The sequence below is a fragment of the Nycticebus coucang genome, chromosome X (genome assembly GCF_027406575.1).
Source record: "Nycticebus coucang isolate mNycCou1 chromosome X, mNycCou1.pri, whole genome shotgun sequence".
Lineage (NCBI taxonomy): Eukaryota > Metazoa > Chordata > Mammalia > Primates > Lorisidae > Nycticebus > Nycticebus coucang.
The window spans coordinates 85,717,306-85,741,112 of record NC_069804.1 but is presented as its reverse complement, the minus strand read 5'-3'; the positions used below and the strand labels follow the sequence as shown (position 1 = coordinate 85,741,112).

The window sequence follows — 23,807 nt, the reverse complement described above, 5'->3', positions numbered from 1 at the left end:
TAATCAGAAAAAAGCAGGTGTTGCAATTTTATTTGCAGATACGATAGGCTTTAAACCAACAAAAGTAAGGAAGGACAAGAATGGTCACTTCATATTTGTTAAGGGTAATACTCAATATGTTGAGATTTCAATTATTAATATCTATGCACCCAATCAGAATGCACCTCAATTTATAAGAGAAACTCTAACAGACATGAGCAACGTGATTTCCTCCAGCTCCATAATAGTCGGAGATTTCAACACTCCTTTGGCAGTGTTGGATCAATCGTCCAACAAGAAGCTGAGCAAAGAAATCTTAGATTTAAACCTAACCATCCAACATTTAGATTTAGCAGACATCTACAGAACATTTCATCCCCCCAAAACTGAATACGCATACTTCTCGTCAGCCCATGGAACTTACTCCAAAATCGATCACATCTTAGGTCACAAGTCTAACCTCAGTAATTTAAAGGAGTAGAAATTATTCCATGCATCTTCTCAGACCACTGTGGAATAAAACTTGAGCCAAGTAACAACAGGAATCTGCATACTCATACAAAAACATGCAAGTTAAATAACCTTATGCTGAATGATAGCTGAGTCAGAGATGAGATTAAGAAAGAAATCGCCGATTTTTGGGAACAAAAAGACAATGAAGACATGAATTATCAGAACCTCTGGGACACCGCAAAGGCAGTTCTAAGAGGGAAATTTATAGCACTGCAAGCCTTCCTCAAGAGAACGGAAAGATAGGAAGTTAACAACTTAATGGGACATCTCAAGCAACTGGAAAAGGAAGAACATTCCAACCCCAAACCCAGTAGAAGGAAAGAAATAACCAAATTAGAGCAGAATTAAAAGAAATCGAAAACAAAAGAATAATACAACAGATCAATAAATCAAAAAGCTGGTTTTTCCAAAAGGTCAGTAGATAAACCTTTGGCCAACCTAATCAGGAAAAAAAGAGTAAAATCTCTAATCTCATCAATAAGAAACGGCAAAGACAAAATAACAACAGACTCCTCAGAAATCAAAAAAATCCTTAATGAATATTACAAGAAACTTTATTCTCAGAAATATGAAAATCTAAAGGAAATTGACCGATACTTGGAAGCACACGACCTTCCAAGACTTAGCCAGAATCAAGTGGAAATGTTGAACAGGCCCATATCAAGTTCAGAAATAGCATCAACCATACAAAATCTCCCTAAAAAGAAAAGCCCAGGACCAGATGGTTTCATGTCAGAATTCTACCAAACCTTTAAAGACGAATTAATACTTATATTACTCAACCTGTTCCAAAAGGTAGAAAAAGAAGAAAGACTACCCAACACATTCTATGAAGCAAACATCACCCTGATCCACAAACCAGTAAAAGACCAAACAAGAAAAGAAAATTATAGACCGATATCACTAATGAATATAGATGCAAAAATATTCAACAAGATCCTAACAAACAGAATCCAGCAGCACATCAAACAAATTATACATCATGACCAAGTCAGTTTTATCCCAGGGTCTCAAGGCTGGTTTAATATACGTAAATCTATAAATGTAATTCAGCACATAAACAAATTAAAAAACAAAGACCATATGATTCTCTCAATTGATGCAGAAAAAGCTTTTGATAATATCCAGCATCCCTTCATGATCAGAACACTTAAGAAAATCGGTATAGAAGGGACATTTCTTAAACAGATAGAGACCATCTACAGCAAACCCACAGCCAATATCCTATTGAATGGAGTTAAACTGGAATCATTTCCACTCACATCAGGAACCAGACAAGGCTGCCCATTGTCTCCATTGCTTTTTAACATTGTAATGGAAGTTTTAGCCACTGCAATTAGCGAAGAAAAGGCGATCCATGGTATCCATGTAGGGTTAGAAGAGATCAAACTTTCGCTCTTTGCAGTTGATATGATTGTATATTGGGAAAACACTATGGACTCTACCAAAAAACTCTTAGAAGTGATCAAGGAATACAGCAGTGTCTCAGGTTACAAAATCAGTATTCATAAATTGGTAGCCTTTATATATACCAACAATAGTCAAGTTGAAAAAATAGTTAAGGACTCTATCCTATTCCCAGTAGTGCCAAAGAAGATGAAATAGTTGGGAATTTATCTAACAAAGGACGTGAAAGATCTCTATAAATAGAACTATGAAACTCTAAGTAAAGAAATAGCTGAAAATGTTAACAAATAGAAAAACACGCCATGCTCATGGCTGGGAAGAATCAACACTGTTAAAATGTCCATACTACCCAAAGCAATATATAATTTCAACGCAAACCCTATTAAAACTCCACTGTCACACTTTAAAGATCTTGAAAAAACAATACTTCGTTTTATATGGAATCAGAAAAAACCTCGAATAGCCAAGACATTGCTCAGAAATAAAAACAAAGCAGGAGGAATTACGCTACCAGACCTCAGACTATACTACAAATCGATAGTGATCAAAACAGCATGGTATTGGCACAAAGACAGAGAAGTAGATGTCTGGAACGGAATAGAGAACAAAGAGATGAATCCAGCTACTTACCATTATTTAATCTTTGACAAGCTAATTAAAAACATTCAGTGGGAAAAAGATTCCCTATTTAACAAATGGTGCTGGGTGAACTGGCTGGCAACCTGCAGAAGACTGAAACTGGATCCACACCTTTCAGCATTAACTAATATAGCCTCTCACTGGATTAAAGATTTAAACTTAAGACATGAAACTATAAAAATACTAGAAGAGAGTGCAGGGAAAACCTTTGAAGAAATCAGTCTGGGCAAGTATTTTATGAGGCGGACCCCTGGGGCAATTGAAGCAGCTTCAAAAATACACTACTGGGACTTGATCTAACTAAAAAGCTTCTGCACAGCCAAGAACACAGTAAGTAAAGCAAGCAAACAGCCCTCAGAATGGGAGAAGATATTTGCAGGTTATGTCTCTGACAAAGGTTTAGTAACCAGAATCCACACAGAACTCAAGCGCATTAGTAAGAAAAGAACAAGGGATCCCATCACAGGCTGGGCAAGGGAGTTGAAGAGAAACTTCTCTGAAGAAGACAGGAGCACGGCCTTCAGACATATGAAAAAATGCTCATCATCTTTAATCATCAGGTAAATGCAAATCAAAACTACTTTGAGATATCATCTTACTCCAGTGAGACTAGCCTATATCACAAAATCCCAAGACCAGAGATTTGGCGTGGATGTGGAGAAAAGGGAACACTTTTACACTGCTGGTGGGAATGCAAATTAATACATTCCTTTTGGAAACAGATATGGAGAACACTCAGAGATCTAAAAGTAGATCTGCCATTCAATCCTGTAATTCCTCTACTGGGCATATACCCAGAAGACCAAAAATCACATCATAACAAAGATATTTGTACCAGAATGTTTATGGCAGCCCTATTCATAAGTGCTAAGTCATGGAAAAAGCCCAAGTGCCCATCAATCCACGAATGGATTAATAAATTGTGGTATATGTACACCATGGAATATTATGCAACCTTAAAGAAAGATGGAGACTTTACCTCTTTCATGTTTACATGGATGGAGCTGGAACATATTCTTCTTAGTAAAGTATCTCAAGAAAGGAAGAAAAAGTACCCAATGTACTCAGCCCTACTATGAAACTAATTTAGGGTTTTCACAAGAAAGCTATAACCCAGTTACAACCTAAGAATAGGGGGAAGGGGGAAAGGGAGGGGAGGGAGGTGGGAGGTGGCCAGAGGGAAGGGGATTGGTGGATTACACCAGCGGTGCATCTTACAAGGGTATATGTGAAACTTGGTAAACCGTCTGTGAAGCTAGTGAATGATGCCCCATGATCATATCAATGCACACAGCTATGATTTAATTATAGAAAAAAAAGAATGGAAGAAAAAGTACCCAATGTACTCAGTCCTACTATGAAACTAATTTAGAGCTTTCACATGGAAGCTATAACCCAGTTACAACCTAAGAATAGGGGGAAGGGGTAAACGGATGGGAGGGTGGGGGGAGGTGGGTAGAGAGAAGGGGGTTGGTGGGATTACACCAGCAGTGCATCTTACAAGAGTACATGTGAAACTTGGTAAATGTGGAATATAAGTGTCTTGGCACAGTATCTGAGAGAATGCCAGGAAGGCTATGTTAACCAGTGTGATGAAAGTGTGTCAAATGGTCTGTGAAGCTAGTGAATGATTCCCCATGATCATATCAATGTACACAGCTATGATTTAATAAAAAAAAGAAAAATAATAATATTTTGAAACTTCGGGTCTATTATGGGACCTGAGAGTCCACATTTCTGTTTTTTATTGATATATAATAGTTGCACATATTTTGGAAAAATATAATATTTTGATACATATGTATAATGTGTAATAATCAAATCAGGGTAATTGGGATATCCATCACCTTAAACATTTATCTTTTCTTTAAATTTGGAACATTCCAGTTTTTTTTTTTTTACATTCCAGTTTTTCTAAACGTGGTACATTATACAGAATGGACCATTATTCAGCTGTAGAAGAAATGAAATCTTGTCATTTGCTGCAACATGGGTGGATCTGGAGGTCATTATGTTAAATGACATAAGGCAGGTACAGAAAGACAAACATTACATATTCTCACTCATATGCGGGAGCTCAAAAAGTTGATTTCATTGAGATAGATAGAGAGTGGAAAGGTGATTACCAGCGGCTGGGAAGGGGAAGATGGGAGGAATGAAGAGAGGTTGGTTAATGAGTACAAAAATATAGTTAGATAGAAGGAATAAGATCTAGTGTTTGATACTGCAGTAGAGTAACTAGGACTTAACAATAATTTAATGAATAGTTCAAAATAGCTACAAAAAAATCTGTAATTTCTAGCAACCTCCCAGATGATGCCAATGTCATTGGTTTGTGAATCACACTTTGAATAGCATGGTTTTGAGGGAAATAACACAAAGCAATATGATAGAGAGTGGCAGGTACAGAGGTTGCTGTGTTTAAATAAGGTGCTCTTGGAAAGCTTCTCTAAGCAGGTGACATTTGAGTTGAGACTTGAATGACAAAAAAAGTCACTTAAAAATGTACAGGTAAGACTTTACAGGTAAAGAGAAAAGCAAGTGCAAAGGTCCTGAGATGAGAATAAGTTCTGACATTTGTTAGAAACAGAAAGAAAGCCATTGTGCCCCTTTTAAATTGCTCAACTGTTTTTTTTTAATATATATATATATATATTTCAGGTGTTTAATTTGTGAAAAGAACACTGTATTTGGGGTCATAAAAACTAGGTTTAGTCTCCGTATCATTAGTTTTGTGGCCTCTGTCCAGTCACAACCTATCTCAGTCTCAGTTTCCTCATAAATTTTGAACTATTAATAAATAATAGCTTCCTCTAAGGTTGATGTGATAACTAAATAAGATAAAGTTTGAAAAAGCATACTGTAAATTACAAAATACTACGTACATTTAGGCATAATTATTGCATAAATAAAGTGTTATCATGTCATCCATGGCTGTAGCAACTACTTCTAGCAGCTTTTATTGGGTACCTCTGTCTCTTCAGTATAGGTTGGCATTTATGTGTCAAGTTGCTGCAGGCCAAGTTGGCCTGTGTGTTGCTGCTGTTCCCCAGTAGTGTTCAACTCTTATTTCATGTTCTATTTCTGGGAGCCCTGGAAATTTTCCTTTGTCCTATTTGGCAAATAAATGTTTGCTTCACTTTAACTCATCATAGAGTAGCTACTCAGGTATTTCAACATTGCTCACATGTTTTTCTGTTCTTCTTCTTCTTTTTTTTTTTCTCTTTGTAGAGACAGCGTCTCACTTATTGCCCAGGCTGGAATGCAGTTGTATGATCATTGCTCACTGCAGGCTAGAACTCTTGTGCTCAAGTCATCCTCTTGGCTCAACCTCTTAAGTAGCTGTGACTACAGGCTCATGCCACCACATCTGTCTAATTAAAGAAAAATCATTTGTAGAGATAGGGTCTTACTATGTTGCCCAAGCTGGTCTGAAACTCCTAGCTTCAAATGATCTTGCCATGGTGGCCTTCCAAAGTGCTGGGATTATAGGCATGAGCCACTGCACCTGGCCATTATTCACATTCTGAAATCAGAGGAGTTGGCTTACAATGAGTACTACTTTCATAAAAAATATATTGACTCCCCTCAAAGACCTCACAATTGCTATTCCATGTCAATAATGCCTATTGCTAATCTATTAAAACTTCTCAAGAATTTTCAGAAATCATGTTAGATTAGGGTAAAGTATTTTAGAATTCTGAAGTCTTGTCTGATTTAAAATCTTATGATTTTACATGGTTTCTAGAGGCTTTCATTAAATCTTGTGTTTAAGTGTAGGCATCTCTTAGTGAACAGAGTAGTAGAATACCAGGCAGAATCTACCACAGCTCTAGCTTTGGCTTGATCCTCTTTATCTTCTATGAATAGCTAACACCTATAGAAAATTCTTACTAGCCCGGCGCCCTTAGCACAGTGGTTAGGGAGCTGGCCACATCACTGAGATTGTGGGTTTGAACCCGACCTGGGCCAGCTAAACAATAATGGCAACTGCAACAACAACAACAATAACAAAAATAGCCAGATGTTGTGGTGGGTTCCTGTAGTCCTAGCTACTTGGGAAGCTGAGGCAAGAGAATTGCTTAAGCCCAAGAGTTTGAGGTTGCTGTGAGCTGTGTTGCCATAGCACTCTACCAAGGGCAGCACGATGAGACTCTATATCAAAAAATAATAATAATAAAAATAAAAAAGAAAGAAAATTTTACTAAGATTCAGAAAGAAAGCTCTTTCCTGTATTAAAATTCCAAATAGTGTTTTTGAACATATAAAAATTTTAGATATTGCATCACATCATATCTGACAATCATTAAAAAAAATTATATTGTATAGGTTCTTATATATTTTTAAAATTATAGCAATATATAATTTGCTATATATATACATATATATATATATATATATAGCCAATGCTTTACCTGGATAGTAAGATTCAGTAGCAATATTCAGCCCTAATAGAAATCATTAGCAGGGTCTAGTTTCTTTAATGTAGATTGCTGCTGTCTAACCCAGAATTGATGCTGAATAAATATTTATTAATGATGATATAGTTATTAATAAAAGAGGACATTAGTGGTTTACTGTCAACAATAATAAGCTAGAAACATCCAATTAGTCACCAACTCCCATCAATTCTATCTCTTTATTTTTTGTATGTGTGTGTGTTTTTTCTTTTTTTTTGGCCGGGGCTGAGTTTGAACTCGCCACCTCCGGCATATGGGACCGGCGCCCTACTCCTTGAGCCACAGGCACCGCCCAATTCTATCTCTTTAATATCCCCCAAATCGATCTATTGACACTGCTATTATCAGGTTCAGGTCTTTATTTTATGACTGAACTATTACATTACCTTCATAAATGCAATCTGAACTCCCTCTAATCCAACTTTCTGACTTGAGCCAGAGTGGCTTACTAGACATATAAATTTGATCATGTTGCTCTCCTGATTAAAACTGGCTACAGGATAAAGCACTAACTTTGTAGAATGAAAAACAAGGCCCTTCACCATCAGGCCTCTGCTCACTCAGGCTTATCTAGTACTACTTTTGTGAACTAAAATAAAATTCTACACTCAATTGTGAACTAAAATAAAATTCTAAGTACTCCAGCTGACTGAATGGACCCTCTCTTGGCCAGGGGAACTCCAGAAATACCCTAATGCTTAGTTGTTGGCCATGAGAAAAGAGGTCTGACATGCTTCAACATGCTCCACTCCCTTCCTGGAGATATCCTTTGTAAATCATTAACAGGACTATGTCTATATAAGGCAAAGCTTAAATAATGCCTACAGGTAATCAATATACTTAACAGACCATTTAAGTCTGAGTATATGTATGTCTAGTGGCTTGTCTTTGATTAATATACTTCCTTACCTTAACTTAAAACATTCCAAGTCTTTAGATAAAAGCTTCATTTCTTTAATCAATCAAAGATTAGGGAATCTTTAAACCCACCTATAACCTGTAATCATTTGCTTGGAAATGTCCTGCCTTTTTATGTCAAAACAATCTATGCATTCCATTTATTGATTTATGACTTTTCATGTAATTTCTGTTGTCCTGAAATGTATAAAACCAAATTGTATCCATTGACACCACAGACTCCTGAGCTTGAAAACGTTTTCTTATGCCTCTTTGCTTTAAAATACCATCTTCTTTACATGAAATTTCCACCTACCTCTTTAATCTGAATTCTTCTTTTCTTTAAATTACTAGCTCAAACATCCCCTTCCTTGGAAACCTGTGGTGCAATATGAATCTCAGAACAAAATAAAGCTAACTGCATGGATTATGCATATCTTTTGTCGTTCTTAATCAGACTTCTAAATTCACATTGCCTCTTCATAAGATATTCATAATTATTTATCTGTCTTGTGTGAAAGGTTTGAGAATGCAGCAAAGAATATAAAATTGTAAGTGCATTATTGTTCCTGGGGTTTCAGGTAACATTTACACTCAGAAACATCATTTCTCGGATAACTGTAAACATATTTTGACATTATTTTATTTTTTGACAGTGGTGACAAACCTGTCTTTAAACATGGACTTCTCTACATACACTTCACTTTACTATCCTGCAGCCAATCTAGTGGTTTTTGTTGCTGTTGTTGTTTTTGAGACAAAATCTCACTATATTGCCCTCAGTAGAGTGCTGTCGCGTCACAGCCCACAGCAACCTCCAACTTAAGTGATTCTCTTGCCTCAGCCTCCCAAGTAGCTGAGACTACAGGTGCCGCCACAATGCCTAGTTTTTTTTTTGTTTTTTGTTTTTTTGCTGTTGTTGTAGTTGTCATTGTTGTTTAGCTGGCCCCGCCCGAACCGCCAGCCTCGTTAACCATTGTGCAACGGCTGCTGAGAGCCCACTCTAGCAGTTTTTTAAAACAACAAGTGACGCTGCAGAAACCAAATCGAAGAGCTAGAGAGAAGCAAATTATCAGCATAAAAACGACTGTGGTGTGTGTATATGTAACTGTCCCAAGAGCAACAGACCAAAGGAAAACTGCCCCAAGGTTGGTACAACAGAGATCAATCGGCAAAATAAAAGTGCTCATAAGACAGAGAGAAGCAATGAATCTCACACACGAAGCCTCTTCTCAAATGGTATTTAACATCCGTAGCTCAATCTACTCTAAGTGTTAGTGCACCGGAGTGGAGATAAAAATATGCGTAGAGAAAATGGAGATATTTAAGCATAACAATGAGTTGTAGTCGGTAAGAGTGGAATGACAGGCAAGATAGGGTTGCCAGATTTAGCAGACACAACATTTGGTACATACTTATACTAAAAAATGATTCGTTGTTTATCTAAACTCCAAACTTGACTGGATATGCTGCATTTTATCTGGCGACCCTAGGAAAAGAAACACAACGTTACTCCAGTACCTGGTTGTGTAAGAAAAACAGTCAAAATATGGCCCTAGGAGAAAACATCAGTATTTAGTGAAATGATCAAACCGTCAAATTGAAACTACTTCTGGGCGGTGCCTGTAGGTCAGTGGGCAGGGCGCCGGCCACATACACTGAGGCTGGCAGGTTCGAACACTGCCTGGGACAGCTAAAGAACAATGAAAACTGCAACAAAAAAATAGCCGGGCGTTGTGGCGGGCGCCTATAGTCCCAGGACTTGGGAGGCTGAGGCAAGAGAATCGCTTAAGCCTAAGAGTTAGAGGTTGCTGTGAGCTGTGACGCTACCATACTCTACCCAGGGCGACAAACAAACAAACAAAAAACTACTTCCGGTCTAGGGCTCTGGGAAAACGAGGGGGAAGTGAGAGAAACTTAAGTAGCAGAATTTGGTCCGTCAGCGTCCCACAATCCTCTGCTCTTGGTTCCTGTTTCCTCGCTCAAGATGGCGCTGCTCGCGGTACATTCTTGGCGTTGGGCAGCCGCGGCGGCTGCTTTTGAAACGCACCGGCACTCGGCGAATCTGGTCAGTCCTCTAGTAGCTGTCTGCAGCTCAGGTCCGCGATGGCGATTACATCAGCTTGGCGCCTCGGGAAGCACTCGACTCTACCAGGTGAGATGCCATTCGCATAGAAGGGTAGGGTGAAGGACAATGGGACCTATAGGGAAAGGGTTGCCCTCGTGACCTCGGGTCAGCAAAAGCACCAAGAAAAAAATCGCCAGAGCTTAACTCGGAGCAGCAGTACATGAATAAAATTAGGGGTAGTGAGTTGTGGAAGGGCCGAAGAAAACCTTTGGGGACAGGGGGTGGAGGTTCTGGATAGAGGGCTGCTGGAGCAGGGGAGTCTCTCATAGGACGTATAGTTTTCCTCTGTCTTCAACTGATGGGGTAGACACCGTTCCCAGCCTGCTTAACTTTACAAACTCAAGGAAGACTGGGATACTTTCCAGAGTTAGGAATGGAATTTGGGATAAGTTATCCTTGATTCATATTTTACTCAGTCAGAATTAGCAATTTGTAAGGTGCTGTTAAGATGACAGCAAACTAACTATGAACAAGGGGCATGAGTTAACTCCCTTGTTGATGGGAGTGCTGTCAAACCACAATTATCTTTCCAAAACATAGAAACATAGATAGCCTTAAATTCATATATAAATATGATTATCCTTTCTTCTGAAAATACAGTGGTGTTCTGTGTGGAAAAGTCACTTTGGAAATGATAAGTGCTTATCTTATGATTGTAGCGATGGTTATAGTACTTCTTGATATTTGATTATTTTTATTATTATTATTATTATTTATTTTTATTATTTTTTAAAATTATTGGTACTTTTGATATTTGATTATTTTTATTATTATTATTATTATTTATTTTTATTATTTTTTAAAATTATTGGTACTTTTGGTGTACATCAGTATATATTTTTTATTTTCTATATATTAACAAAAAGTTTCATTGCTACCACTTTTCCATCAGAATCACTTTGAAGTAGTTAGCCTTATGAAGAGAATTAAATTTTGTTAAATTTTGATTTAACTTGTTAAATTTTGATTCTTTTGTGTGTTTTTTTGTTTGTTTATTTTATTTTATTTTATTTTATTTTGAGACAGAGTCTCACGCTGTCGCCCTGTTAGAGTGCTGTAGCGTCACAGCTCACAGTAACCTTCAACTCTTGGGCTTAAGTGATTTTCTTGCCTCAGCCTTCCAAGTAGCTGGGACTACAGGCACCCGCCACATGCCTGGCTAGTTTTTGTTGCAGTTGTTATTGTTGTTTAGCTGGCCTGTCTGGGTTCTAACCTGCCAGCCTCGGTTTATGTGGCTGGTGCCATAACCACTGTGCTATGGGTGCCGAGCCTAAATTTTGATTCTTTGTTAACAGATGATTAACATTTATTTTGTACATACCATTGTGCTAGATAATAGGGTGCCAAGAGAAACAGCCTTCAAACATAGTACAGTTTACTTAAGAAGATTGTATCCATGCATTACAAGAATAATTGGATAACAATAATAAATTAAATATCAAATGAATCGTATTAACAACAAAGGCTATCAGTATCTAGAGGAAATAGTGATATTTAAGGACCAGCTTATAAAACGTCTCTCATGTTGGTGATAGAACTGGGAGAACATTCCAAACAGGGAGAATAGGGAAGGACACTCAATATGTGCAAAGCTGGTAGAATTAGATTCATCATTCATTCAATAATTGAACACCTTTACAACAGTGAACAAAACAAAATATAAGCCCCTTAAAGTGCTTAAAATCTAGTATGGAAAATAAATAAGTTAAACAGGTAATTAAAATATAGTAGAACTGTGCAATGATGGGGAAGGTACAAGGTACTGGAAGAGTGTATGTGAAGGACGTTAAGTCTAAACTTTAAAAAAAAAATAAAAACTTTTTTTTTTTTTTTTTTTGACAGTCTCACTGTGTTGCCCTCGGTAGAGTGCTGTGGTGTCACAGCTCACAGCAACCTCTAACTTTTGGGCTTAAGTGATTCTCTCGCCTCAGCCTCCCAATTAGCTGGGACTACAGGTGCCTGCCACAACACACAGCTATTTTTTGTTACAGTTGTCATTGTTATTTAGCTGGCCCTGCTGGGTTTGAACCCACCAACCTCAGTGTATGTGGCTGGTGCCGTAACCACTGAGCTACAGGCACTGCCAGTTAAGTCTAATCTTAAGGTTGCCTTGAGTAACTGATATCTAGGTCAAGAACTAGAAATTAGAAGTTAAAGAGGGAAGCATGTGCAAAGCCCCACATGTAAGAGAGAGCATATCCTTTCATAGATCTGCATATAGTTTAGTAGACTGTAGTAAGGAGTTCCAGACAGGAAGTAACAGACAAATAGCCTAGAGAAGCAAATCTAGATTATTATATTAGGGGTTTTAAACTATTATACATATAGTTGAAAGTTTTTAGTACATGATCTCTTTGTTCTGTAGTCTCCAATAATGAAGAAGAAATGAAGATAAAATTTGTAGGAGTTTCTCCTGCTGGAAGAATGAGGAGAAGTGGGGGAAGAAGTCATTAGGAATTTCAGAGAAAAAAAAAAAGAATGAATTTCAGAGGCAGTGGCTTTCTTTCTGTCCATGAACACTATACCCTACAGCTATCCCTAAAACTCCATTTTTGAAGGGAAAGATGTTACCTTTGTTTACTATTTCTTAAAGGCAAGGAATTCTTGTCATCCTTTTAAGAAATGGATTTAACAAGGAGATGAAGGAATGATTATAAGGCTTTCAAAGAAGAAGGTGATTAACCCCAGGTGTCTTCAAATTAATTAGTAACTTGTGATTGAGGTTGCCAAATAAATATTGAATTCATACTTTTACAGAAATCATTAATATAGAGCATAATATTTTAGAACTGAAAGGAGAGAAGTGTTAGGAAATCATGTTAGTTGGTTAGATTAACCCTCAAAGTGCTAGGATTACAGGCCTGAGCCACTGCCCCAGGCTGGAGATTAGGTTTTAACAGCAATTTTGAGGGGACACAAACACTCAGACAATAGATAGTCCTTTTATTAGGAAAACAAGCAAGACTTTTTTTTTTTGCAATTTTTGGCCAGGGCTGGGTTCGAACCCATCACCTCCGGCATATGGGCCTGGCGCCCTACTCCTTTGAGCCACAGGCGCTGCCCCGAGCAAGACTTTTTTAATGGGCTTCTAAGAGGCGGAAAAAAATAACCAGTAATAAAAATTTAAATATGTATCTTCTTATAAATAGAACTGGCTTGAATATTCTTTTTCTTTTTTTCTCTCTCTTTTTTTTTTGAGACATAGTCTCACTTTGTCACCCACGGTAGAATGCCATGACCTCTCAGCAACCTCAAACTCTTGGGCTTAAGCAATTCTCTTGCCTCAGCCTCCCAAGTAGCTGGGACTACAGGCGCCCGCCACAATGCCCAAGAGATGAGGTCTTGCTCTGGCTCAGGCTGGTCTTGAACTTGTGAGCTCTGGCAGTCCACCCACCTTGGCCTCCCAGAGTGTTAGGATTATAGGCATGAGCCACCTTGCCTGGCCGGAACTAACTTAAATTTATATCAAATTAATCACAACTAACTTTGAATGTGGGTTAATGTAGTATAAAGAACATTGGTAAACAAGCAGTCAGAAGTACTGAATTCTAGTCTTGACCCTGGTGTTAGGAGATATCAGGACAAATCATTAAATGATAATTTACAGTCTTAAAGAAAATATAAGCTGTTATGAAGTAGCCTGCTTGGTTTTGAGAAGAGCAAGACATCCCAAACCAACACAGTTCTTTATATGAGGGAGTGATAGTCTATCTTGATTTTGATAAAGCTTTTAATTGTTGTCCTCTGTATCATTCTTGCCATAAGATGGGAAGGAATGATATCAAATGCTATTAAAGGATCTTGAGATAGATAGATAGTCCAGTCTTACTGTAAAGAAAATATAGATGGGGTGGTGCTTGTGGCTCAGTGAGTAGGGCGCTGGCCCCATATAACAAGGGTGGCGGTTTCGAACCTGGCCCTGGCCAAACTGCAAAAAAAAAAAATAGCCAGGCTTTGTGGCAGGGCACTTGTAGTCCCAGCTACTTGGGAGGCTGAGGCAAGAGAATTGCCTAAGCCCAAGAGCTGGAGGTTGCTGTGACATGTGATGCCACAGCACTCTACCGAGGACAACAAATAAGACTGTCTCTAAAAAAAAAAAAAAAAAGGAAGAAAGAAAATACGGATGAGTTAGAGCAGGGGTGTCCAATGTGTGGCCACATGCTGATTTTGTGAGGACTTGTTTTGTTTATCTATGGTGTTGATTATCACAAAAGGATGCACAGATCCTTTTTTTTTTTTTTTTTTTTGTCTGATTAATTTGTGTTAGTGTTTGTGTATTTATTGTATGGCCAAGATTACTTTTAGTCTAACAATGTGTGGCAGAAAATAAGGTTGAATACCCCTGAGTTAGAGGATTTTGATTGTAAATGTTAAATAGGATGAAACAACTAGTGTACAAAAGGCATAACATGGTATTGTGATTATTGGACCAGGACTCCTGACTACCTATTTGAGCTCTACTTTTAATTATCTTGGACTTGTTCCAGGCATCCTCAAACTTTTTAAACAGGGTGCCAGTTCACTGTCCCTCAGACCGTTGGAGGGCCAAACTATAGTTTTAAAAAAAACATGAATCAATTCCTATGAACACTGCACATATCTTATTTTGAAGTAAAAAAACAAAATGGGAACAAATACCATCACACCACCTCATGTGGCCCGCGGGTCACAGTTTGAGGACCCTTGCAAGTTTAGACTTTAGATTCTGTAAACTAAAAAGGTTTGACTACTGGATCTCCAACTCTTTTGTTTCCTTTCTGTGATCTATTGGAACTTGTCCTTTGTATATAGTACCTCTATATTGTGAGCCTAATTTGTTAGTAGTAGTAGTAGTATTCAGCAGCAACATAGCTAAATTTAAATTCACATGAATTTTTGATGAGACAAATTTGTGTTGTTCTCATAGTACTTGTAGGTTTAAGAGTAGGAGAAGAAAACTTATGATTGAGGATGAGTTTAGCATTTATTAGTGTTGGGGAGATGGAAGTAGAGTGGAAGAAAAAGTAAGTGAGGTTCTGAAATCATCTAGGAAGGTAAAAATAGGTCCTAAGCGGGTGGTGAAGAATAGCAGCAGTGTTATAAAAGTGGTAAATAAAGATGAATCTTACGTGGACTATAAATGTAAGGAACAGAAATATAAAGGTCTTAGTTGAAAGTGGCACTGGGGATTGAAAGGAGGAATTCAAAGGATTCTTCAGAGATAGTTGAATAAATAACATATTCTCTAAGTCATTGACATATTGGTTTTAATTGGTTATTGAAATTAGGAAGAGGAAGAAAAGTTCATAACAGTGTTTCTTTCTTTTAGAATGCTAGGCCTTTTGAGAATCTGATAAAAGCCATAGACCTTCTTCCTGGAAAAATACACATACACATGTGCTTCATTTTAGATGCAATTTCAGGAGGATCAGAAATTTTTCCCACCCCAGTTAAGAATCCCTGATAAATATATTTGCTGGCTGGTGGGTTCGTAACAGAGTTCCTGAGTAGCCAGTGGCAAGAGAAAGGGCATTTATCATGGGCAATGGAAGTAGAAATAGAATAAAAATTTATGTCAAAATTTTGATTGAATGACAAATACAGAATTAATGTTACTTGGTCTTAAAGTTTTTGCTTTTTCAAAGAGAGGTATGTTCTTTCCTTTATTATATAATAAGGTATATAATAGAGGTAAAATTGCTGTTCTGTATATGATCCTTATACTCTTCATTTCCCTCTTTTTAATTGTATAAAGTTACAATCCTACCTTTTAAATATTTTTTCCTTTGAATTTCTGTTCTTATATGTACGTAATTTTTACATTGTCGAGATAATTTTAAGTTCTGTTCTTTTTACTTGTAAGCACTTTTTCTTGGTGTTCAGTCTTTACCAAAATTAGGTCTTTTGATTATTTAATATTGTAATTTTAATAATATATTTTTAGTTGCCTGTAAAAGATGATATTTTTGTTGTTTTGGTTTTTTCCTTTCCTAAAATATATCTCCCCTAAAGACTTCATTGGTGCTCTTTTGACCCTCTTGTAGAATTTGTTACTAGTGGGTAAATATACTTTTCAAGTTTTTCTTATGTCATTTGGTCTTCACAATAACACTCTGAGGTAGGTGAATATTATATTGTAATAGCAATGGCCTATTCTGTCCTTTTTAGTCCCTTAACTTCTGCCCTAGTTTTAGGCCCATGTTACTTTATGTATGAGTTTTCTCCATGTGTTCAAGGACTTGCTGTTCTAACCTATCCCACACGACACATGTAGATTGTTCTTCCTAAGCATAACTCGTCAATTCATTTCCCTGATTATAAACTTCAGTGGATTCTACACCATGGCTTAATGTTCAAGGCCCTAAAAATTTCTACCTAAGTAGCTTGCTGGCCATATTGTTAGCTATTTCTCTACAAATACCCTACCCCACCAATCATCCCTGTTCCTTGGACCTTGTGCCTTTTTTGTTTGTTTCATCATTTATGCTATATCCTACATCTGAAATGTCATATCTTTGATTCCTGTCTGTTTTTCAAATCTTAGGTTAGGGATCAGTTTATTGTGTGGAACTGTTAACCAGCTGGACCCCAAATCCTTTGGTTTTTGTCTTCTCATAATCTTTTATCTTGTTATTATTACTGTATGTTCTCTTATTCAGCATTTCATTTGTTCACATTGCCTGTTCCATACTTTCTCTGCTCATGTTTTATTTTCCTACCTATGCTAATATCTCTCTCTTAAATATTTGTGACCCTAAGTTCTTTCAGGGGCTATGGGCATTGATTTGTTGTCTGTAACTTCTTCCTGCTGAATGAAGGCGAAGTTGGGTCTGGGTCCTGAAATCCTTCCTGCCTGCAATAAGAGTTAAGGTCACGGCCTGTGTAGGTAGAGGTATTAAATGGCTAAATCTAAAGCATTTAGGGACTCATTACTTGTGAGAATTGGTTGAAAGCCCTGCATCACCAGAAGTTTTGTCTGGCATTGCTGTAGCTTGGATAAGACAAACTTAACAAGAAGATTAAAAAAAAAAAAAAAAAAAAAGCCACGGGGCCTACAATTAGAACCATCACTGTTACAGTTGCAGCAGCTGATCTAATTGGCCAAGATCCCAGCCATCCCCCAAGGATCCCAAAGATGAATCAATACTTCAAAGAGAGCCTTATTTTAAACAATTTTTTCGATTATAGCCAATTTGATCCTTACAAAATTTTTCATAAATTCTGGTATAGTTGTCTCCGAAAACTAGCAGCCTTTATGAGGACTCCCTTTGGGTAAAGTCTGTCTCCAATCTTCCCCTGAATAGATCCCCTTTATCTCAACAGACTTAACTCCTTAGGGGGCCCAGAGCCCTGGGGATTATTTTGAAGGGGGTAGTAGGCAGGCAGAGTAAACCTGCTAAATGGTTTTATACAACTTCTTCCCAGAAAAGAGTTTCTTACAAAATAGGGAAAGGATATCTCTGCCTACATGGCAGGTATCATAAAGTCCCTTAATACCTTTCCATTGCTTGACATATTTGAAGGGTAATGGCTGGGTTTTCTAGTAATATACTAGAGTGAAGCATGTGGTTCCGTTTCCACATGTCTGCATGTTGTGTCTCATGGTTCCACTGAGGGTCCTTAGAGAAAATTGCTATAGTCCCAGCAGCATACTGGCCAGGCTGAAAAGCTGTCAGTTAATCAGCATAAGCCTTGGCAACATCCCAAATGTGGTATTTTTCCTTTGCTGTATAGCAGGTTGATTGGATTATATGAATGTCTGCCCAGGTAAGGTAAAAAGATAGGTCAGGTTTGGTAATTCATCTAGAAAGTCCTCCGAGAACCTTGCCAGTTTCTGCTTGCAAGTGGTTAGGTCTGTCATAGAGAATGGGACATGCACCCTCATGGGTCCCATATCTCCATTGGCCACCTCCCTCAAAGAGTACAATCCCAAAGGAGGGTGAAAAGAGTCCCCATTCCAAATATATCTACCCAGACTTGCCAAATAGGATGGGGAGTTTTGGGGTGCTTGCTGCATACCATCCCTGGGAGAGCCAGCCTGCGAGGAAACAGATCTTTCCTGTACTCCAGTTCCCAGCACTAGGATGTCAGACTCTTGCAGAAAGGCTGTAGAGGACTTGGTGATCACTGCCAGAAGGGATGGGTTTAATGAACAATTCTTACGTTGAACAATTTTGTCGCTCAGTGCCATAAAGGTCTGTACATAGCATACCTCAAACCGCTTTTCCTAATCTCAGCAAAACGGGTCAAAGCTGCAGGAATAGTCAAGGGAGCCATTTGCAGGCTACTCCTCCCCATCTTCTTGTGGCCAGGTCATAATACACAGGAAGATTAACCATTTCTTCTTTAGGGACTAAGGGTTAGATTGATCTTAATGCTAGAGGATATATCCAAGTGATGTTGTCCTGGGAATACCATGCTGACTTGCTGTGAAGACGGAAGAGGATTGTTAAGGCATCCCCCTACCTGTCCTATTGCCATGATAGGCATCCCTCTTCACAGGGGTGCCACTCTTCCCCATAGTGGGCCTCCAGAGATGTAGACTGGGCACCCTTACCACAGTCTTCTTTCTCTCTCTAAAGTCCTCTTTGCTTATTCCGTCAGTCCCTGGATGCCAGTACTCCATACAAGTCTTGGCAAGAACTATAATTTGGCTGTATTAGCCTTTCCTCCTGAAGTGCCACTCCCAAAATAGACAAGAACCTTAAAAGTTGTAAGGAGGGTGTATCTCTATAAACTCTTCCACACCTTTCCCCTATAACATCTCAACCTTTACCACTTAGTAGAGTCAAGGAAATTTCCAGACCTCCTCTCTTCAAGGAGGGCATGTAATGTACTCACACATTCTTCCAAGTGTTTATTTTTAACCAAGCAAGACACAAAGCACATATTTTATATCTCAGGGTCTTGCGTAGAGTCCCACAAATCTAAAGATTGGATCTCTTCCATGCACAAACTTCAAAGACTCTCAGGAAAAGGGCAAAAGTGTGTACTCCAACAGCTACAGAAATATGGGTCAGTGTGAGAGTGGAAAGTCAGAGGCAAAGTCATACCTTAACTCTGGAAATCCAAGTCACTGCACGAATATGTTACTAGCTGCAACTCGAATCGCTCAGTTGTTCTTCTCACTATTGAAGAATGAATGTTAGCAACAAAGATTGTGTTGCAAGCAGAGAGAGAGAGTTTGTTGAAGTGAAAGTGCAAAGCTGAATGTTAAAAGTGGGCACACTTCATGGTCCCAGGGTTTCTGTGTCCTTCCTTTTTCTCCTGTCCTCCCTCCCTCTTTTTTGTTTTTTGAGATAGTCACTCTGTTGCCTAGGCTAGAGTGCTATGGTATCAGCCTAGCTCACAATATCCTCAGACTCCTGGGTTCAGGGAATCTTCCTGCCTCAGTCTCCTGAGTAGCTGGGACCATAGGTGCCCACCACAACACCTAATGATTGTCTATTTTTAATAGAGATGGGGTTTCACTCTTGCTTAGGTTGGTCTTGAACTCCTAAACTCAAGGGATCCTCTTGCCTCAGCCTCCCAGAGTGCTGGGATTACAGGCATGAGCCACTGTGGCCAGCCTCGCTCCTCCCCCATTGTCTCTTCTCCATTTCCTGACCAATGAGAATGTTGTCTCCTCCCTGCCATTGGGAGGGGAAATTTTTCCACTTTATATTGTTAGGCCTGGATATGTCGGGTGCCCAGAGCCCATGGTAGGGGGTGGGCAACTGCAGTGTTGATTCTGTTATATTTCTTGTGACACTTGTGGTTACTTTTATATTATTATTGTTACGGAATGTTCTCTTAGAGTCTCCTCTCGTTTGTTCACATGGCTGGCTCCATACTTCCTCTGCTTATGTCTGACTTTCCTACTGACACTAACAGAACCATTCTTTCTAAGCTCATAAGACACACATAATGATAACTACCTGTAAGAGAATATGTTGGCTTGGCGCCAATAGCACAGTGGTTACAGAACCAGCCACATACACCGGAGGTGGTAGGTTCAAGCCTGGCCTGGGCCAGCTAAACAACTGCAACAACAACAACAACAACAAAAAATAGCCAGGCATTGTGGCAGGCACCTAGTCCCGGCTACTTGGGAGGCTGAGGCAAGAGAATCACTTAAGCCCAAGAATTTGAGGTTGCTGTGAGCTGTGATGCCACAGCGTTCTACTGAGGGCGACATAGACTCTGTCTCAAAAAAAAAAAAAAAAAAATGTGTCATAGGAGTTCAACGGAGGAAGAAATGTCTTATGAGCTTAGGAGGAGATAATACTTTATGCATCTGAAAGTCATATATATTTTTTTAATCTTCCATGGAACTGGACATGATATATTACATGTAGTAGGGACTCAGAAAATATTTATGAAATAAATAATTGAATGCTATAACCAAACCAAAACCAAATCTAACATAAGAATAGATAGTAGTTATACCTTTGAAATTGAAATCTTACTTTATTAAGAGTAACCTCACACAGAATGTCAGTTTTTAGTTCAATGACCAAAGCACACATACATTTTTTTAGCCTAAAATTTTGAATTACTTTATTTGTGGGCATCTTTTGCTAAAAAAAGATGTTTGACAGGATAGAGTTCTTTGAGAAATAAGATATAAAACTTACCTTTTTTTTTGATGTATAGTGTCACTCTGTCACCTGAGCAGAGTGTCCTGGCCTCAGCCTAGCTCACAACAAGCAACCTCAAACTCCTCGGATCAAGCATCCTCCTGCCTCAGACTCACGTGTAGTTGTGACTATGGGTTCCTGCCACCATGCCCAGCTATACAAGTTTACTTGCTGGCTCAGCACCTGTAGTACAGTGGTTACGCACCGGCCACACGCACCGAGGGTGGCAGTTTCGAACTCAGCCTGGGCCAGCTAAACAATGACAACTGCAACAAAAAACAGTTGGGCATTGTGGCGGATGCCTATAATCCTAGCTACTTGGGAGGCTGAGGCAAGAGAATCGCTTAAGCCCAAGAGTTTGAGGTTGCTGTGAGCTGTGACGCCATGGCACTCTACTGACGGTGACACAGTGAGACTCTGTCTCAAAAAAAAAAAAGATTACTTGCTGTAGAAATTTTAACTGCAGGCTGTTTTGACATGTTTTTAGCCCTCTGATTATTTTTTCTTTTCTTTACATTATTTAGAGAAGAAAGAGATGTTAGAGTGGGAAAACTGTATACTTAAGGCATAGTTTCTCAAGTGCTGATGTTTTTGGAGAGTAGTTTTTAAACTTACGTTTTTTTTTTTTTTTTTTTCGGCTGAGGCTGGGTTTGAACCCGCCACCTCCGGCATATGGGACCGGTGCCCTACTCACTGAGCCACAGGCGCCGCCCTAAACTTATGCTTTTTAATGCATATTATAAAAGAAAAGTTGAGCCTTCTATTTTTTTTTTTTTTTTTTTTGCAGCTTTTTGCCGGGGCTGGATTTGAACCCGCCACCTCTGGCATATGGGGCTGGTGCCCTACCCCTTTGAGCCACAGGTGCCGCCCTGAGCCTTCTATTTTGATTTACTTATCAAATTGGTTTTACTGATCTTGAGTAACTTGTACAATAACTGATAGTTGTAATATATTCATATTTTAAGAAGCATGGATATTTGTTATGTATGAACTTTTCAACTAACTATAGCGACTTAACTCTGTGTGTGTCTGTATTTGCTATGATTACAGTAACAAAGTAACATAGATACTGGGTAGCTTCAACAACAGAAATTTATTTGCTCACAGTTCTGGCCTAAGAAGTCCAACTTCAAGGTATCAGCAATATTGATTTCTTCCAAGGCCTCTCTGCTTGGTGTAAAAGCCTGTTAGCTCCCCAAACTTCAGCCCCCTCCCTCCACCCCCACCGTAGATTCCAAGAAACAGCTTCAGAATGAGAAAGCACGGAAAGCCCCCAAGTTCCAGAAAACCCCCCTAGTTTCTGGTAAACAAATAATAGTGAAAACTTACTCAAGCTGTGTTTCTCAAGCTATAGTTCCCGGTGAACAAACAATAGTGGAAACTTACTCAAGCTGTGTTTCTCAAGCTATAGTTCCCAGTGAACAAATAATAGTAGAAATTTACTCAACCTGTGTTTCTCAAGCTGTAACCCCGCCCTGAGCTAACTGCGATATTCCGCTTTTGTACTAGCTTACTTGCCATGCGGCACTAAAAAAGGTATAAAAGTCAACCTGCCTTCCACTTCAGGGCCGCCTGCCTCTTTGAGCAGCGGTCCCCTGCGCAGGTGTAATAAAATCACCATCTGATTATACCTAAGTGGGGTCCGAGTCTATCCTTACAGGCTGCGACGGATACAACATTCCCTTGTAGATGATCATCTTTTCCTTCTGTCTTCACACAGTCTTTTCATCTGTGTTTGTGTCTGTGTCTTAATATACTCTTCTTATATGTATTCCAGTCATATTGGATTAGGGCCCTCACTAATGACCTTATTTAACCTTTATTACCTTTTTAAAGTCCCATCTACAAATACAGTCACATTCTGAAGTACTGGAGATTAGGACTTCACCATATGAATTTGGGGAGGTGTACCGTTCAGCCAACAGAATATGTGTGTGTGTTTGTGTGTGTGAGAGAGAATGCATAGAAAATTGGAAGATAATACTCTAAACTGGTAACTGTAGTTACTTCTGGAAATGCATTGAGAGAGCGAAAGACAAGAGGAATTTTCACTTGCTATTATATTTAGGCATAGTTTCATATAATGTACTTGTTTTTACAATGAGAAAAATTTCATGTTTAAACTTTTTAATTGGCTAACTGACCTTTTTGAATAGGTTATATTAATATGTTCATTTATTTGAAGTCTAATTTGTTTTATCTACCAGCAATGCATTTTAACATCACCATATATGACTTAATGATTATTTGGATTATTTTGTGTATTGTAATAAGCCTTTAACATATTTAATGAGCTTTCTTGGAATTATTTGCTGCTTTTAGATTTAACCATATTTTGGGTGTTATGTTATTGGGGAATTGGGGAGATTCTTCTCCTACTGTGGAATATAGGTTTTTTGCACTTTTGATTTTGCCTAGTAAAGAGCTATGTATATTTCTGTTTCCTTTTCAAAATTAAGTTGTTATATTTTAAAAAATTCCCCAAACAGTACAAATCCATTACTGAAAGATTACTAAAAGATTAGAAAAGCAAAGCAAAAAACAAAAAAAAAAAAAAAAAAAGGAAAGCTGTGCTAACACTTTGGGATAACTTACAGTAATACCAGCTAATATTCTTACAGTATTTTTGGTTTACAAAATGCTTTAATATTTTTTTTTTTGGAATGTAAAACTATTTATTGACCACTGTTCACTATTATTTACAATAAAGTAAACAATATACACTTGGATAACATTCTGATTATTATGAAGTTTTTTTTATTTATTTTTTTATTTTTTTAATGGCTTCTGCTCAACCAGTAACCAAATAGTGAATTGTTTGAGTCTACATGTAAGGAATGTATTGGGGTAAGGGAAAAATATGCAGGTCAATAGTTTAGATTACAAAATTATGTTCACACATTTATGTCAACATCGCTTAACCACCTGATTAGGTTTCTATATGCCAAGCCTAGAAATGGCTTACTAGAGGAATCTTCAATGACCATTTAACTAAGTCTTATTTGTTTACCTCATTAGAACACATCAGAATTTGTCTGTTTTCCTCATGGGAGTGGGGAGGTTAATTGGTAATTATAAAGCTGTTTCTTTTAGAAATTTTGTAAACACAATTTTACATTTATGTGACTATACATATAGATACAGACTCTGACGTGGCTGCCTTTAAATTATCCGTTTAAATTGTCG

The 23,807-nt window shown here is 38.2% G+C and overlaps 1 protein-coding gene across 3 annotated transcripts in view; it reads left to right on the top strand.

Annotated features, from left to right (window-relative positions):
• Positions 1 to 9,828: 9,828 nt before the first annotated feature.
• Positions 9,829 to 23,807, top strand: part of ABCB7 (ATP binding cassette subfamily B member 7) — a 150,136-nt gene continuing 136,157 nt past the window's right edge. For 2 of the 3 annotated variants that reach the window (XM_053579618.1, XM_053579617.1), the window contains exon 1: positions 9,829 to 10,050. In XM_053579618.1, the coding sequence (XP_053435593.1) occupies positions 9,883 to 10,050 (168 nt within the window). In that variant the 5' untranslated portion in view covers positions 9,829 to 9,882. The remainder of the gene's footprint in view (positions 10,051 to 23,807) is intronic. The other variant, XM_053579619.1, reaches the window with a different exon arrangement.